This window comes from Centropristis striata, chromosome 1 (assembly GCF_030273125.1).
Source record: "Centropristis striata isolate RG_2023a ecotype Rhode Island chromosome 1, C.striata_1.0, whole genome shotgun sequence".
Taxonomy (NCBI): Eukaryota; Metazoa; Chordata; class Actinopteri; order Perciformes; family Serranidae; genus Centropristis; species Centropristis striata.
The window spans coordinates 2,859,042-2,876,195 of record NC_081517.1 but is presented as its reverse complement, the minus strand read 5'-3'; the positions used below and the strand labels follow the sequence as shown (position 1 = coordinate 2,876,195).

At 35.4% G+C, this 17,154-nt stretch overlaps 1 protein-coding gene across 2 annotated transcripts in view; it reads left to right on the top strand.

The window, feature by feature from the left end:
• Positions 1–16,612, top strand: part of nt5c2b (5'-nucleotidase, cytosolic IIb) — a 60,989-nt gene extending 44,377 nt beyond the window's left edge. For both annotated transcript variants that reach the window (XM_059351334.1, XM_059351416.1), the window contains 10 exons: positions 1,674–1,727; positions 2,854–2,937; positions 3,111–3,152; positions 4,815–4,922; positions 7,236–7,302; positions 8,955–9,125; positions 12,566–12,617; positions 12,932–12,992; positions 13,682–13,858; positions 15,021–16,612. In XM_059351334.1, the coding sequence (XP_059207317.1) occupies positions 1,674–1,727; positions 2,854–2,937; positions 3,111–3,152; positions 4,815–4,922; positions 7,236–7,302; positions 8,955–9,125; positions 12,566–12,617; positions 12,932–12,992; positions 13,682–13,858; positions 15,021–15,290 (1,086 nt within the window). In that variant the 3' untranslated portion in view covers positions 15,291–16,612. The remainder of the gene's footprint in view (positions 1–1,673; positions 1,728–2,853; positions 2,938–3,110; positions 3,153–4,814; positions 4,923–7,235; positions 7,303–8,954; positions 9,126–12,565; positions 12,618–12,931; positions 12,993–13,681; positions 13,859–15,020) is intronic.
• The last annotated feature ends 542 nt before the right edge of the window (positions 16,613–17,154 follow it).

Here is a 17,154-nt window from a genome sequence, read left to right as displayed (position 1 = left end):
AGACATGAAAAGAATTAAAAAATATAGCCCAAGACTCCATAGAGTTAAGTTGTTAGCCCATTTCTTGTTCCCTGAAAAAGGCCTACTTGTATAATTCTGAAATGTACATTATTTTCAATTAACCTTACCTTTTTTTATTTACCTCTGGCAGTTCACCACTTACCTTTGTACCCTTTGAAGCTGTTCATTTGACTTGAACTGCTTGAATTTCAATAGAAAACTGGAAAAATTGGGGTGTTCTAAAACTTTTGACCGGTAGTGTATATATATATATATATATATATATATATATATTTGCCCAGTCAGTGAGAAGTTTTTGCAAACATTTTCAAATATTGACAACCACTTCTTCTTCTTGGCCTTTGGTTGCCATCAGTGCATCTTTTTAGCATGTAAAAAAATAGAGACAGAAAACAGCAAAGCAAGCACCGCAAAATGAAAATAAATTTTTTGTAATTGTTGCATTGCTGACATTTAAATATTGCTGTTATAGTCAAAACCACAACCAGACCACAATGCACACTGAGGAAGAACTCGTCCAAAGCTGCACCTCCAGTATTTAGTATAATATCATTCAAATGCTGTAAAGTATTACATAAAACACAAACTGCAAACACTGAGGTTCAGTTGCTGTACAACAGGGGTGTCAAACTCAAATACACAATGGGCCAAAATTTAAAACTTGAATAAAATCGCGGGCCAACATTGAACAAATAAACCTTTTAATATATACCAAACATGTTTTGCTTTAACATTAAATATGGAACCAGCAACGCTTATAAACATACAATATATAACTAAATAGTGCAGACATGCAAAATCAAATTTCAAATAAAAAACACATCAGTGTCATTAATTTATTAAATAAAAATTAAATAAAAATCGTATGCCTCTTTTCTATTTGCATCCTTCTGATTTAAATATCAAAATAAACTTTTTCAACAGGTTAATAAATTCTGCCTTTCTTTTCTCCATTTTTGGGAAGGGGTAGCTGGGAGACAGCTCTAGCTTGAGGTTGCTATGACGACTGTCACAGAGGAGCGTTTCTGGGTCCTGTCCTGATGGACGCGCCAAAACAACAGCAGGGCATTGTGGGATTTGTAGTATTAGCGGTAAATGTGCCGTATAATACCGGCGGGTCAGCTTTTATAGTACAATAATTATATAATAATTTGGTATTGCCTCGCAGGCCAAATAAAATTACACTGCGGGCCAAATTTGGCCCGCGGGCCAGAGTTTGACACCCCTGCTGTAAAGTATTACATAAAACACAAACTGCAAATACTGTGGTTCAGTTGCTGTATAACATCTTTTATTCTTTAATATCACATACCTGTGTAGTGTTTTTATCATGAGGTGACTCAAAATGGCAACCATAATTTTAGTTTGGGCAACCAAAAGCTGGTTACCAACCAACAACCACGTTTTGAAGGTTTGTGTTCAGCTCTGCTTTATTATCACCGCTGCTCTTTCCAGTTCCACTTCCTGTCTAAGCCACAGTTAAATGCCACGAGTCCCACGTGTTCTGTGTGGGTTGTCACTGATGACTGTTACTTTATGCTCACTAAAAGAAATGACTGGTGTCGATGCTTCAAACTTCACAGGACTGTGTTTATGCAGATGAAACCGAGCGTTTCAGTGTTTAGTCTGACTCTCGTGTCTCACATTTGCAGGGCACTTTGAAGGAGAAGACGGTTGAGAACTTGGAGAAATATGTAGTGAAAGATGTAAGTAGTTTGTTTTCACCTTGGACACTTCAAGTGTTAGAGAACACACACACACACACACCAAGGTTATCATAGTTTTGGATTTTTCATTCATTTTATTGAAGTGAACATAAATCCTGTATAACAACAGGAGTACCTTTAAAAAATCAACAAAGCTCCATAAAATGCACATTTAAATAAAAAAATATCTTGAATAAAAAATAGCCTATGAAATTAAATAGGCCAATCTTTTTTTGAAATAAATATATTTATATGAGAAAAAATAACATTACAAAAGAACTAAATATGAAAAACCCTAGTAAGGACAGCATTTATATATTGTTATATGCGATATGGTCTAATTCCATATCAGATTTAAAATATCCCTACTTTGCTGTGCAGTAATCTCCAAACAAAGACATAAAAATGATACATACTTCACATGATACATATTTCTACATTAAAATGTTCATTTTTTCATTAGTTTAAGTTTTAATTTTGTTGTGAATTTTTGTTTTCAAATTCAGTTAGTTTTAGTTAGTTTTTAGAGTGGGTTTTCTAGTTTTAGTTTATTTTTTATTTTTTGAAAATGCTTAGTTTTAGTTTAGTTTTTATTAGTTTTAGTTTTTTTGTAATGGGCTATGTGTTGGGTGCCAGATTCAAAGAGGTCATAATAAATGTTTCCTTTATTTCCTTTGGTTTATCATCTCAGCCCCAATAAGGTCATTAACTCTTACAGTTCTGGGTGTTTTGAATTTTGGTTCTAGTGTAAACATCCCAGTCTCAGTAAACATATTCACCATGTGTTGCATGTTCAAATAAATACACTGAATTATGAATGAAAAAAGTTGACAAAAACGAATTTTTGAACGAACATTTTCACTATAATTTTAGTTAGTTTTAGTTAGTTTTGTAACCACAAAATACAGTTTTAGTTAGTTATCGTTTTTTTAAAAACTCTAGTTTTTATTTTTATTTCAGTTAACGAAAATGTTTTTTCAATTCTAGTTTTTCATTATTTCGTTAGTTTTCGTTAACTATAATAACCTTGACACACACATACACTCATTTGGCTGGTCGGCTGGTTTGTAAAGATGCTAAGAGCTTCAGTGTGATTCTTTCTTTTCTTCTCCTCTGTTCCCGTCAGGGGAAGCTGCCTCTTCTTCTCAGCAGAATGAATGAAGTCGCCAAGGTTTTCTTGGCAACCAACAGTGACTACAAATACACTGAAGTGAGTAAAGGCGTGCAGTTATGGAAGAAAGATTCTCTTCTTAGGAGAAAACATTCATACACATTGCAGTAGTGAGTGAGATGATGATTTAACTTTGAGATCAGTGTCATAGAGTTTCAGTTCATCTGTTGGCAGCTTTATTAACTGTCAGTCTTTGTGTTATGTTCCCACAGAAAATCATGACCTACCTGTTTGACTTCCCTCATGGCCCGAAGGTAAAAAACATCTTATCCCCCTTCCCTCCTCACAGGCACAGTTCAGATCACCCAAAAAAGAAACAAAATGACCAAAAAAAGGAAACAAAATGACCAAAAAAGACAGTAAATGACCAGAAAAGACACAAAATGACCAAAAAAGACACACAATTACCAAAAAAAGACACAAAATGACCCAAAAAAGAAACAAAATTACCAAAAAGACACAAAATGACAAAAAAAAGACAGAAAATGACCAAAAAAAGGAAACATAATGACCAAAAAAGACACAAATTGACCACAAAATTATCAAAAAAAGACACAAAATGACCAAAAAAGACACAAATTGACCACAAAATTATCAAAAAAAGACACAAAATGACTAAAAAAGACACAAAATGACCAAAAAAGAAACAAAATGACCAAAAAAAGACACAAAATGACAGAAAATTACCCAAAAAAGGAAACAGAATGACCAAAAAAGACACAAATTGACCACAAAACTATCAAAAAAAGACACAAAATGATCAAAAAAAGACACAATAAAGAAACAAAATTACCAAAAAAAAGACACAAAATTACCAAAAAGACTAAAACACATGAACACTTTAACACAGTGGAGACAGAGCTGACTTCCAAAATGATTTGGCGACCCCCAGAAATCATCTCGCGACCCCAATTGGGGTCCCGACCCCAAGGTTGAGAATAGCTGGATTAGAATATCATGGAAAAGTCCATTTCCAGTAGTTCAAGTCAAACAGCCCCAACCAAGTATTGAGTCATAAAGATGGATATACTCTTCAGAGGCCAACATTTCCATATTAAACATACTTTTTAGATGGAATATATGACATATATATGAATAATTACAGCTAAAAGCCTGTTTTTATGAGAAGGTGGACCCCAGTTATGGATTATACCGCTTAAGACTCTTATACACTATTATATCCCTTTTTTTTGGAATACAGAACCAGATAAAATATGAGAAATACCCTTTACAGCGCTATTTGTGTGACAGATGAGACCCAATCTCAAGAGGTTTTGATTTGTTTTCCTTTGTGATGTTAATTGCCTGTTAATGTGCATAAAGGCAATAAAGTAAAAAAAAAACATACATACTTTTTAAAATTGGTCAATAAATGTAAGCCATAATCATTATAATTAGAAGAAATGAAATAAATTAACCCATTGAGGCCTAAAATGCCTCTAAAACCTCTGGGCGATTTTAAAATAACCCCCTAAAACCTGAAGTTTTTCTGGAAATTCAACAGAAGTGTCAACGCTTCTACTAAATAATAGATTTTTCAGCCTCTGTAGCAGATAGAAATGAAATTCAAGTATTTGAGAGCTTATAGAAATACTACAAAACGACATATCCGCTTTCCAGGCTTCAATGGGTTAATGTGCATAAAGGCAATAAAAACATACATACTTTTTAAAATTGGTCAATAAATGTAAGCCATAATCATTATAATTAGAAGAAATGAAATAAATTAAGACATGAAATGTTTCATTCTGTGTGTAATGGATCTATATAATGTGTTATTTCCACTTTTTGAATTGAATTACTGACGTGAATAAACTTTTCTATGATATTCTAATTTATTGAGATGCACCTGTGTGCAGGTGGAAGACTTGCTGCTCCTTTGTGCATGTTTGACTTTATTTATTGTTTGTCTCCAGCCTGGAACGTCCCACCGGCCCTGGAAGTCCTACTTTGATCTGATCCTGGTGGACGCCAGGAAGCCGCTGTTCTTCGGAGAGGGCACGGTGCTCCGACAGGTCGACACGGTGAGCAGACGCACAACACACAGCGCTAACGCTTTATAATAAGGTCCTTAATAACCATTAATTAACAAGTAATAAGGCATTGTTCTCGCTTTAGGCTACGGTAGTTGCAAAAAGCATAGTTAACTTATAGTTATGAGCAATAAAGTATATTTTAATATCAATAAGCAAACACAATAAGATTAATAAAGGCATGGCAAAGACAGCCTCCCTGAAGTCCTGAGGGCATCAGAGACTGTTCATATTTTTAAGAGCAAATTTAAGACTTATCTTTTTATTTTGGCATTTACCTGAACCATTTTTAGAGATTTTTCTGCTCATGCATCTTAGTGTTCTAACATCTTCTCTTTTATTTATTTATTTATTTATATATATATATATCATGCTCTATTTCTTATTGTTTATTTATTGTTTTATCATTATCTAGCTTTTTGATATTTATTTTTATATTTTTTATTATATATATATATATATATATATATATATATATAATAAAATTGTTATTTGTTTTTATTTATTATTAATGTGTTACTTAAAAACAAATCTGAAAAGCACTATTAATGTCACAATTTTGATAAATGTTGTGGAGATGCAAAGAAAGTCAAATTTGTGTTTCTGGAAGCAAAAAACTAGTTTATTTATTTTAAAATAAGAAATATTATGAACACAAATACAATAAACGGGGTTTATTATATCTATTAGAGGTAGTTTTTTTTTTTTTTAAACATCATAAATGTGTTCCATGTGGTCAACTTCTTCGTCTGTGATATATCCCCCATAATTTTCCTTTAAGAATATTTGGGTTCTTATGGGTTAAGATCATGTGATCAGGTAAAAGTTTTCATTGTCAGCACAATTTGAAAGGACTGGCCATTTCTCTAGAATTACATCCTCTTTCTATAACTGGAACATTCATTTTTTTCACATTGTTTCACATTTTGCAATATTTTTTTCTCTAAATAGCCTCCTCTGTTTTTACACACATGCTGGAGATTTTTTTTTTTGTCAGTGTGCAGGCATTTTATTTTTTCTCTGCTAATGGACTGTTTATCTCTGCTACACACGTCTGGCACAAGTTTTTAAAAAAAGCCTGAATAAAGGGCTGGAATCTATGGAGGACGGAAGCTGTCAAAATGAAAAATAAATAAATGACTCGAAAAAAAAATTAATATTTCATTGTATGTTAAAAGAAATAATACTAAATTAGGGCTGAGCGATATATCGATATAAAAGATATATCATATATATATATATATATTTTTTTAAATTATTATTATTTTTTTATTTTTTTTAAACGTGATTTGGAATTAGTCCATATCGCATATATCGATATAGTTCATTTTTTCCTTCTTTATGTATAAATGCTGCCCTTACTAGGGTTTGTCATATTTAGTTCTTTTGTAATGTTTGTTATTCTTTTCTCATATAAATATATTTATTTCGGAAAAAGATTGGCCTATTTAATTTCATAGGCTATTTTTATTTAGGATTTTTATTTTATTTAAATATGCACTTTATGGAGCTTTTATTTAAAAAAAGGTGCTCCTGTTGTTATACAGTATTTATGTTCACTTAAATAAACTTAAATAAACTACTTACGACATGTCATATTATCACTATAATATGACATATTATTATGTCATATTATAGTAATATATATTGGAATATGACTTTTGGTCCATATCGCCCAGCCCTATACTAAATAAAAAACTTTTTTACCTAATTAATTGAGAAAAAGTTGATCAAATTATAGGCAGAAAGCTGAACCCATGGCACACTTTGATTAGTTGCTTAACAACTGGAGGAATTTTGACTTTTTGCAGATAATAAATGGGTTCTAACATAAAGAAAGGTCTACTTTATAACCATACCATACCACTTTATTTGTATAGCACATTTAAACAACACAAACGTCTCCAAAGTGCTGTACATAAAATCAACAATAAAACAAACAATTCCATATACCAATCAGCAATAAATAATAAGTGTATAAATCTAAAATGATGCCATAAATAAAACAATACAATCAAACAGATAAACATAGTAAAATAAAATAAAAGACTTACTTAAAAGTAGTAAAATAAATAAAAGACACAGAGGACTACAAAACTCACGCAGTGTTAAAAAACCAAGGAATAAAAAGCTAAAGATGAGTATTTATGCAGCAACTATAGAGCTCATAATTGTGAGAAAAAGGAAAATTCTACATACTGGAGGCAGCTTTCACTCTCTACACATGTTATAATGGGTTTTTTTTTACCTCTCATCGTGCCAAGGTTCTGCTCGCAAATCTGATGTATGTGTTCTTCATTTCAGACAACGGGCCGTTTGAAGATAGGAACCTACACAGGACCTCTGCAGCACGGCATCGTCTACTCTGGAGGTGAGACTTTCTTTGACCTCTTGTTTACTGGTTTACAGGTTTTTACAAACATGTTTTACAGTGTGGTAAAAGCTAAATCATATCAGGACTCTATTCGGAATATTAATCATTTTTTAGATAGAAAAAACTTTGGGGACCACTGTTCTAATGTATTGAGGTGCACCTGTAGTTGTGTGCAGCAGCTGTGATCTGATAAGACTTTTTTGTTATTTGAGGCCCCGTTTACACGAGGACACTTGCGGGTGAAAACGACAAAATATTTTATCGGAAGTGCCTTTCGTTTAGACGGTGACGGCGTTTTTGGGGCGTAAAAGCAGAAAAATCTGAAACCACCCTCCAAAGTGTAAAAGTGTAATCCTCTCCTCCGTAGCGTGTCGTCTACACTGACAAGACACAAAACTCTGATCTGATCTGCTCACGTCACGTATGTGTTTACGTCACATACATGCTCCAGTACAGGAAATAAACAAACATGTGGATTATTTCCATGGTGGGACCTTCAAGCTGCTCTGGCAGCTCTAATAAACTTACAGGAGTCTTTCCACCAAATGTACAGGATATGTACAGATAGTATTAGTGAACAGAGAAGGATCTGGAATTACCTCCATCACATTCTGGATGCAGCAATTGGTGGGAGGAGCCAGACGGCTTTGGAGGAGACCTGGGTGCAGTGGCTCTCAACCTTTTTGAGTGGCAACCCCCAATTTAACATGCATGTTGTCTGTGACCCCCCCTCACTGAACAGAATTTCACATGCACAGTTCAGATCAAAAAAGACACAAAATGTTGCAAAAAATACATAAAATTAAGCAAAAAAGGACTCAAATTGACCAAAAAATGACCACAAAAATACACAAATTGACCAAAAAGACACAAAATGTAGCAAAAAAGACACAAAATGACCCAAAAAAGAAACTAAATGACCAAAAAAAGACACAAATTGTCTAAAAAAAGACACAAAATGACCAAAAAAAGACACAAATTGTCTAAAAAAAGACACAAAATGACCAAAAAAGACACAAATTGACCACAAAATGATCAAAAATAGACACAAATTGTCTAAAAAAAGACACAAAATGACCAAAAAAAGACACAAATTGTCTAAAAAAAGACTCAAAATGACAAAAAAAAAGGACACAAATTGTCTAAAAAAAGACACAAAATGACCAAAAAAAGACACAAAATGACCAAAAAAGACACAAAATTACCAGAAAAAGACATTAAATGACCAAAAAGACTAAAACACATTAACACATGAACACTTTAACACAGTGGAGACGGAGCTGACTTCCAAAATGATTTGTCGACCCCCAGAAATCATCTCGCGACCCCAATTAGGGTCGGGACACCAAGCTTGAGAATAGCTGATCTAGTGATGGTGGAGAACTTTGTGGAAGGAGTAGCTGATGAAAATACGTGGTGTGAAAACTTCTGCATGCCCAAAGATGCTCTTATGGCTTTAAGTGATGCCGCCTGGCTGCATACAATCCAATTCCACACACTTTAGCGTCTCCGTTTGCAGCAGATTTCCTCCCGAAAACGCTCGTCTAAACGCGGAATAAAAAGTGAAGACGCAACGCCACTTTTGCGTCTTCTGTTCAGACCGTCGTCATGGAAACGGAGCTCTAATGTCACATTGTTTATTCTTTCAGGTTCCTCAGACATTGTGTGCGACCTGCTGGGGGCGAAGGGGAAGGACATCGTCTACATCGGGGACCACATCTTTGGAGACATCCTCAAGTCCAAGAAACGTCAAGGCTGGAGGACGTTCCTGGTCATCCCGGAGCTGGCCCAGGAGCTGCACGTGTGGACCGACAAGAGCTGTGAGTCCGCAGGCAAACACACAAACTCAGGCCGACACATGTAGCAACATGTAGCAGCAACTGTATGTACATGAGTGTGTAACTGCATTCAGAGTGTGCACTGCAGTCTCTACAGGGAGCTGACCTAGAACAGCAGCTGCAATGTCAGACCTGCATGTTTCAGAAAAAGACTTAAAGAGTAGGCTTCTAATGGTAGTCAACCACCACTAATGATGTTTTGGTTTTTTTGTTAATGGAAGTAAAACCCATTTTATCCATTTTCCCGTATCAGCTCCCACATAAAAAACACTGCAACATGTTCTGGCTGTGACCTAGTTTTTCCGTCCTCTGCCTGGCTTCATACCAGGATCACTTCATCATTTCAGAGGTTTTTTTGCCCTATTTTTTGGCTATTTGTGCTTCAACCATAGGTAATTCTACATAGTTGAACAACTTCTTTTTTGTCTGTTTTTTAATTGTGTTTACTTAGGGCTGGGCAGTATGGACCAAAAGTCATATCCCGATATATTTAGGCTGAATATCGATACCGAAATATATTCTGATATTTTTATCACAAATTGAGAGCAAATGTTCAGTCAAAGTCAAAGCCAAATATGACATGTCACAAGTAGTTTTATTAAAACCGTTTATTGAAGTGAACATAAATCCTGTAAACAACAGGAGTACCTTTAAAAAAAATCATATATATATACTGTATATATTTTTTTATCGATATATCACCCAGCCCTACAACAGTAATGTTGTTATTCCCTACTTTGCTGTGCAGTAATCTCCAAACAAAGTCGATACGTCAAAGGTCTAGTTCAGGTGTGTCAAACTCTCAAATTTGGCCCGCAGTGTAATTTTATTTGCGAGCCAATACCAAATTATTATATTATTATTGTACTATAAAAGCTGACCCGCCGGTATTATACGGCGCATTTACCGATAATACTAGATTTATTATTGTTATTTTATTTTTAAATGTATTAACCTGTTGAAAAACTTTATTTTGATATTTAAATCAGAAGGATGCAAATAGAAAAGAGGCATACGATTTTTATTTAATTTTTATTTAATAAATGAATGACATTGATGTGTTTTTTATTTGAAATTTGATTTTGCATGTCTGCACTATTTAGTTATATATTGTATGTTTATAAGCGTTGCTGGTTCCATATTTAATGTTAAAGCAAAACATGTTTGGTATATATTAAAAGGTTTATTTGTTCAATGTTGGCCCGCGATTTTATTCAAGTTTTAAATTTTGGCCCATTGTGTATTTGAGTTTGACACCCCTGGTCTAGTTGTTAAGGCCGTGGATCAAAGACGTGTGGCTGTGTTTAAGTTGTTGAACATTTAAATATAGGGCTGTCAAAAAAAGCATTTTTTTAGCCGAGAAGAACGGAGAACAGTTTCTGGAGAAGCGTGCTGCGGTGCGTCTGGCCGAGTCACAAGCATTGTCTAGAAAGATCGCGGTCAGCTCAGATGGCCGAGCTAAAACCGGCGTGCGGTGTAGCTGGTGTCTTAATTATAAACTCAAAGTGTCCATCAGAGGAGCAGGAGTCAGATTTCACTGACCACATGCCGGTTTAGAAGGAGGGTTGATTGACAAGATGATGTCAGAGGATTTGGTGTCAAAGCAGAAATCAAAAAAGTGCCGATTTGACATATTTCAGATTTCAACCCAAAACGACAAATATATTTTCTTGTACAATGCCGTCACAAGTTATTAACCCTCTGGAGTCCATCTATTTATTGAAAATACGCATGTTAAATTAAATTAATTATTATTTAATTTATTTAATTTATTTAATTTATTTAATTTATTTTTTTCTCCTGTCTGTTTTTGGTGTCTGTCTCGGCTGTTAAAAAAAATAAAAATTAAATAAATACTTTCATAAAAAAAAAAAAATAAATAAAATACACATGTTTTATTTACAGTAATAACTTTATTAATATATGATGTGTAGACAAAATGAGAAAGCCAGTTGAAAGAGCAATCATAGGAGCTTTCACAGTGTGACATTTATGTTTCTAGACCATTTTTAAAATGTGAATTTTCTTTCTACAATGAAAATTATTACTATTTTTAATTTACATGCAAATAGACTGTTTTGTAGTTTTATTATTTATTTTTTAATGCTGTTTTTGTGTGTATAGATGGTAAAGAAAAAAAGAAAAAAAAAGGTACATTTCCATAGAAACCTGTGTCTTTTGTTTGTATTTTGGGTTCCTGGCATCTTTATATTTTTAATTTAAAAAAAAGAAGAAAAATCTGACTGATAGCCAAGTTTGTGTGGAGAAAAAGGAGCCATGCATGTGATGTAAGACAGACTGAAAGATGCTGAACAGAGACAGAAATTAATGCAGAGGAAGTTGACAAATTTGAACCAAAGTCTCCTGGACTTACATTTACATTTACTCATTTTTATGCAAAGTGACTTACAGGAAGAATAAAAACAAACAATCAAGGTTTAGTGCAAAAAGAGCTATTAGTGCATCAATAAGTGCTAGTGACAATTCTTTAAGGCAGCTATTCTCAACCTTGGGGTCGCGAGATGATTTCTGGGGGTCGCCAAATCATTTTGGAAGTCAGCTCTGTCTCCACTGCGTTAAAGTGTTCATGTGTTAAAGTGTTTTAGTCTTTTTGGTCACTTAATGTCTTTTTTTTTGGTCATTTTGTGTTTGTTTTTTGGTCATTTTCTGGTCAATTTGTGTCTTTTCTGGTCATTTTGTGTCTTTTTATGGTAATTTTTTTCTTTTATGGGTCATTCTGTCTTTTTTGGTCATTTTGTGTCTTTTTATGATCATTTTCTGGTCAATTTGTGTCTTTTTGGTCATTTTGTTTCCTTTTTTGGTAATTTTGTGTCTTTTTGGTCATTTTGTGTCTTTTTTGGTAATTTTTTGTCTTTTTTGGTCATTTTGTGTCTTTTTATGATCATTTCCTGGTCAATTTGTGTCTTTTTTGGTAATTTTGTTTCCTTTTTTGGTCATTTTGTGTCTTTTTTTAGTCATTTTGTGTCTTTTTATGGTAATTTTTTTCAATTATGGGTCATTTTTTGTCTTTTTTTTGTCATTTTGAGTCTTTTTTGGTCATTTTGTGTCTTTCTTGGTCATTTTGTGTCTTCTTGGTCATTTTGAGTCTTTTTTGGTCATTTTGAGTCTTTTTCTGGTCATTTTGTTTCCTTTTTTTGGTCATTTTGTTTATTTTTTGGGTGATCTGAACTGTGCGTGTGAGATTGTGTTCAGTGAGCAGGGGTCGCGGACAACATGCATGTTAAATTGGGGGTCGCGACTCAAAAAGGTTGAGAACTACTGCTTTAAGGAGTAGAATTATCGTGTGGTAACTTCAGAGGTTTGACCTGATAGTCCCGTTCCACCCGAGCTAACAAATGCTTGAACACTGTATATTCACTGTAAATCCACCTGAGATTCACCCTGTTCTCGTTTCTTTCCAGCGTTATTCGAGGAACTCCAAGGCCTGGACATTTTCTTGGCAGAACTCTACAAGTAAGGGCTCTGAACTTTAACCTCCCCGTCTTCCCCTCCCCGCTCGTCACGTTTTTTCTCCCACCAGTTTTGCTGCTCTCTGCAGTAAATGAGTGTGTTTGAGAGGGGAAACAACGAGGTCAATAGTGTAAAGTCCTCCGGGTCGGCTCTCGCCGCTCCGCCTGATAACCGGGTTCACTGACGTTATTTATAGCCTGGCACGATTAGCTGTTGCACCACCTCGGTGACATATTACCTTTCAGCACGCTGATGTCAGTATCCTCCCCTCGCCCTCTCACGTCCTCCTCGTCTTTCTCGCCCTGTCTTTCCTCCAGACATCTGGACAGCAGCAGTAACGAGAGGCCAGACATCAGCACTATCCAGAGAAGAGTCAAGGTACGGGCCATAATCACCTCTGTTGCTATGACAACAAGAGACCTTTCCACTTTGCTTTTTTAACACCGGCTGCCTAGAGACGGCCCAGTAATCAATGCAAGTATTCACGCCATGTTTGATACTGTTTTAGGGCCAAAAATCATATCCCGATATACACTACTGGTCAAAAGTTTTAGAACACACCAACTTTTCCAGAATTTAATTGAAAATTATGCAGTTTAATGTCTCAGTGTACTCTGAAATTAATGCACATTTGCAACATTCTTTATTGAGCATCATACTGTTTTGAAAGAAAAAAAAAAAATATTCAAAATCACATTTTATGTTGGACTAAAGGACTAAAAAAAGACACAAAATGACCAAAAAAAGACACAAAATGACAAAAAAAGACACCAAAAGACACAAAATGACTAAAAAAAAGACACAAAATGACCAAAAAAAGACACAAAATGACTTACAAAGACATGAAAAGAATTCAAAAATGGACAAAATAGCCCAAGACTCCATAGAGTTAAGTTGTTAACCCATTTCTTGTTCCCTGAAAAAGGCCTACTTGTATAATTCTGAAATGTACATTATTTTTCAGTTTTGGTTAAGCTTACCTTTTTTTATTTACCTCTGGCAGTTCACCACTTACCTTTGCAACAATTTTGCAAGCTCATCAGTGTCTTCTCTTCGTTCCTGTTTAGAAAGTGACACACGACATGGACATGTGTTACGGCATGATGGGAAGCCTTTTCCGCAGCGGCTCCAGACAGACCTTGTTCGCCTCTCAAGTGATGCGTTACGCCGACTTGTACGCAGCGTCCTTCATCAACCTGCTCTACTACCCCTTCAGCTACCTCTTCAGAGCTGCACACGTACTGGTGAGTCTCTGACTGTTAAATAAAACCTTATAAAAGACCTCAAAGGCTCACGCAAATACCACTTCTTTACTTTACTCATACACTGCAAAAAAAGAAAAGTTGGGTGAACTCAAAATTTCAAGCCAACAAACTTCCGATACAATTTTAAGTTGGACAATTAAACTAAATATTTTAAGTTTTGTTTTTGAGTTTGCTCAACTCTGAATTCAGATTTTTGTCAACTCAACTGTAAGTTGTACTAACTTATAATTTAACATTGTAATAACTTTTAATCCTTACTTCTGCTAACTTCTGCAATGTGCTGAATTGGCACGATTGTAACGCCACTATGAAATGTCAGCTATTGTTGCGACCACAATTTTGAGTTAGCATTGATACGCTAATGGCTACTCGCTAGCATCAGTTAGCCGCTAGCATCAGTTAGCCGCTAACTTTCGCTAATGACCGAATTTCACCGCTTTCCCCCATTTCACAACAAAGATATGAGTTAGCATAATAAAATCATCGGTAACGCTTTATAATAAGGTCCTTAATAACCATTAATTAACAAGTAATAAAGCATTGTTCTCGCTTTAGATCCGGTAGTTGCAAAAAGCATAGTTAACTTATAGTTCTTTTGCATCTCCATAACATATAGGCCTATCAAATTTGTGACTTTAATTTGATCAAGAAATATGGTCAGAACAAGTTAAATGTAATACAGGACACCCTATTAACGGATTAGAATTGTTAAATGGGTTTAAACTTAAGCCTAGTAACAAAAAATAAGTTTTTTAAAATTAGCTACTTTTTCACATTTCTGTTTCCAGTCACAGCCACATTTTGGTCACTTCTTGTCACAGTCCCATGACCACCACACCAGGGTGTTGAGTATACGTCGTTTAGGGATTTAATGAGTTAATGTGAAGCATAAAGCTGAATATGGGAGATTCTAGAAGATTTAAAGTGTTTGTTACACGGGTGTCACCCTGGGTTCTTATGGGTTAATATAAAGCGTTACCGTATAATCTCTTAAATTCACATCCAAGAGGAGTGAAAGAGGATTTTAGCATTTGGTCGTTCTGTAAATGTGTAAAAGATTTGTTCACAAACCTGCTGGTTAAATAAAGACTCTTCCACTAAGTTGTTTATCTCACGTGTGGTCCCTCCTCCTCCTCCTCAGATGCCCCACGAGTCGACGGTGGAACACGCTCACGTGGACATCGACACCGAGTCGCCGCTCGCCACGCGCAACCGCACCCACTGCAACGACTGCAAGGACCTGGAGTGCAAACGCAACCAGCTGACCCGCTCCTTCAGCGAGATCAAACCTCCCAACCTGTTCCCCCAGACTCCACAGGAGATCACTCACTGCCACGATGAAGATGATGATGAGGAGGAGGAGGAAGAAGAAGAAGAAGAAGAAGAAGAGGAGGAGGAGGAGGAGGAGTAATAAAATAGACGCAGAGAAAAAAAGCCACGTTCCTGTTCCTCTCATGTTTCCCAGTAGAGTCAGGTAGTAATCTCTCTCATAGTGAGGCAGGGGAGGAAAAACTCCAGTATGTGTGTGTGTTTGTGTGCATACAGTATTTATATATATATATACACACACACACACACACACACACACACTGGAGGTTTTTGAGGAAAGACAAAGGACCAGTAGCGAGACAGATCGTATGACTGTCAGAAGACTGTATGCATGCTCGGTCCTCTAAAACCCAACTGTTCCTAGCTTCATTATATAAGAAAAATATTTTATGATTTTTAATTAATTCAATTTGATTTCTGTATTATTTCCCCCCGTTAGACAGACAAAACGTCACATACTTCATTGTTTTATACGCTGACTTTAAAGACCTGCTGGTGGACTTAACAGATGCAGTCACATTTACATTTAAATCCATCAGATGGGGTCAGAAAGCTGTAGTTTTAACCAGAACAGACTAGCCTTGCTAATGCAGTATGCACATTATAATCAGACAGAAAACACTTTTCCGTTAAGGTTTGAAAAAAAAAAAAAAACATGCACATACTGTATTAAAACATTTTTTATGCAACGTGGGATCAACATTCAGTTTTTCATCTGTTTAGTTTCATTTAGTCTCTTTTACTTTGTTCTATCGTGTATGTGAGGGTGTGTGTGTGTGTGTGTGTGTGTGTGTCATTGTACTAAACTGAAGCACAGGAGCACCGAAGCACAAGTTCGCCGTCAAACAGATGCATTTTTCTTTTGTTTGAAGTTTGGTTGAGAGAGCATGTTGTGGTACACGAGTGGCTCTTGAACTGATATTTTGTTACCAAGCAACAATGAGGACGGAGTACTGTAATAATAACACATTTTATGCCAATAGACTCTATGACAACAATGAACTACAGCAGCGTGTCTGGAAATAGCTGTCAGGTGAAGCTAACAAGCAGTATTGTTCCCACTGAGTTATTTAGGAAGATTAAACTAGATCAGTGTATTGGAAGAGGGTTTAATTTGTGTGTGAAAGTGGCCTCAGTATGCAAGGATGGACAGTATGAAGCTTCATTCAGTTTGGCTACCTACTGCAGCTCTGTTTATCTCTGGTTTTGGGGCTTTGTTGGGACTTTTTTTCTATCTGCTGGCCCTGAATTGTTGGCGACAGTGTGTACCGTTTTCTTCTGTTGGGCCTCTGAACACTGTGAAGTGACCATTTCATTTAATTCTAGGGATGTTTCTAGCTCTGTTACCAGTTTAGAACTGCTTGACTTTGCATTCAAATGACTAAATAAGCAACATTATGTTAACCCATTGAGGCCTGAAATGCCTGTAAAACCTCTGGGCGATTTTAAAATAAGCCCCTAAAACCTGAAGTTTTTCTGGAAATTCAACAGAAGTGTCAACGCTTCTAGTAAATAATAGATTTTTCAGCCTCTGTAGCAGATATAAATGAAATTCTAAAAGTATTTGAGAGCTGATACAAATACTACAAAACGACGTATCCGCTTTCCAGGCTTCAATGGGTTAAACAAAAAACATCTTGCGGTAATATTTATTCAACTCTCAAGAAGTTCAGCTAATCTGCTTCATCATGACAGTGTGGGTGTGGTTTGACTTTATTGACAGTCGCTGTGTTTCCATCCATTCATTTTTTTTCAGTCTGCACAAACCTGAGTTTCCACTCCAGTTGGTGCAAACTGAAAAAAAAGGAATATCCCCAAAATGTTTTTATGCTTGCTGACTTGCAGAACAAATCTGAAAAAATAGGACCCAGTGCAATGGAAGGGACATTACTCATTAAGTAATTAAAATCATTAAGTTTGGATGTCAGTTGTATCAACAAGAATTC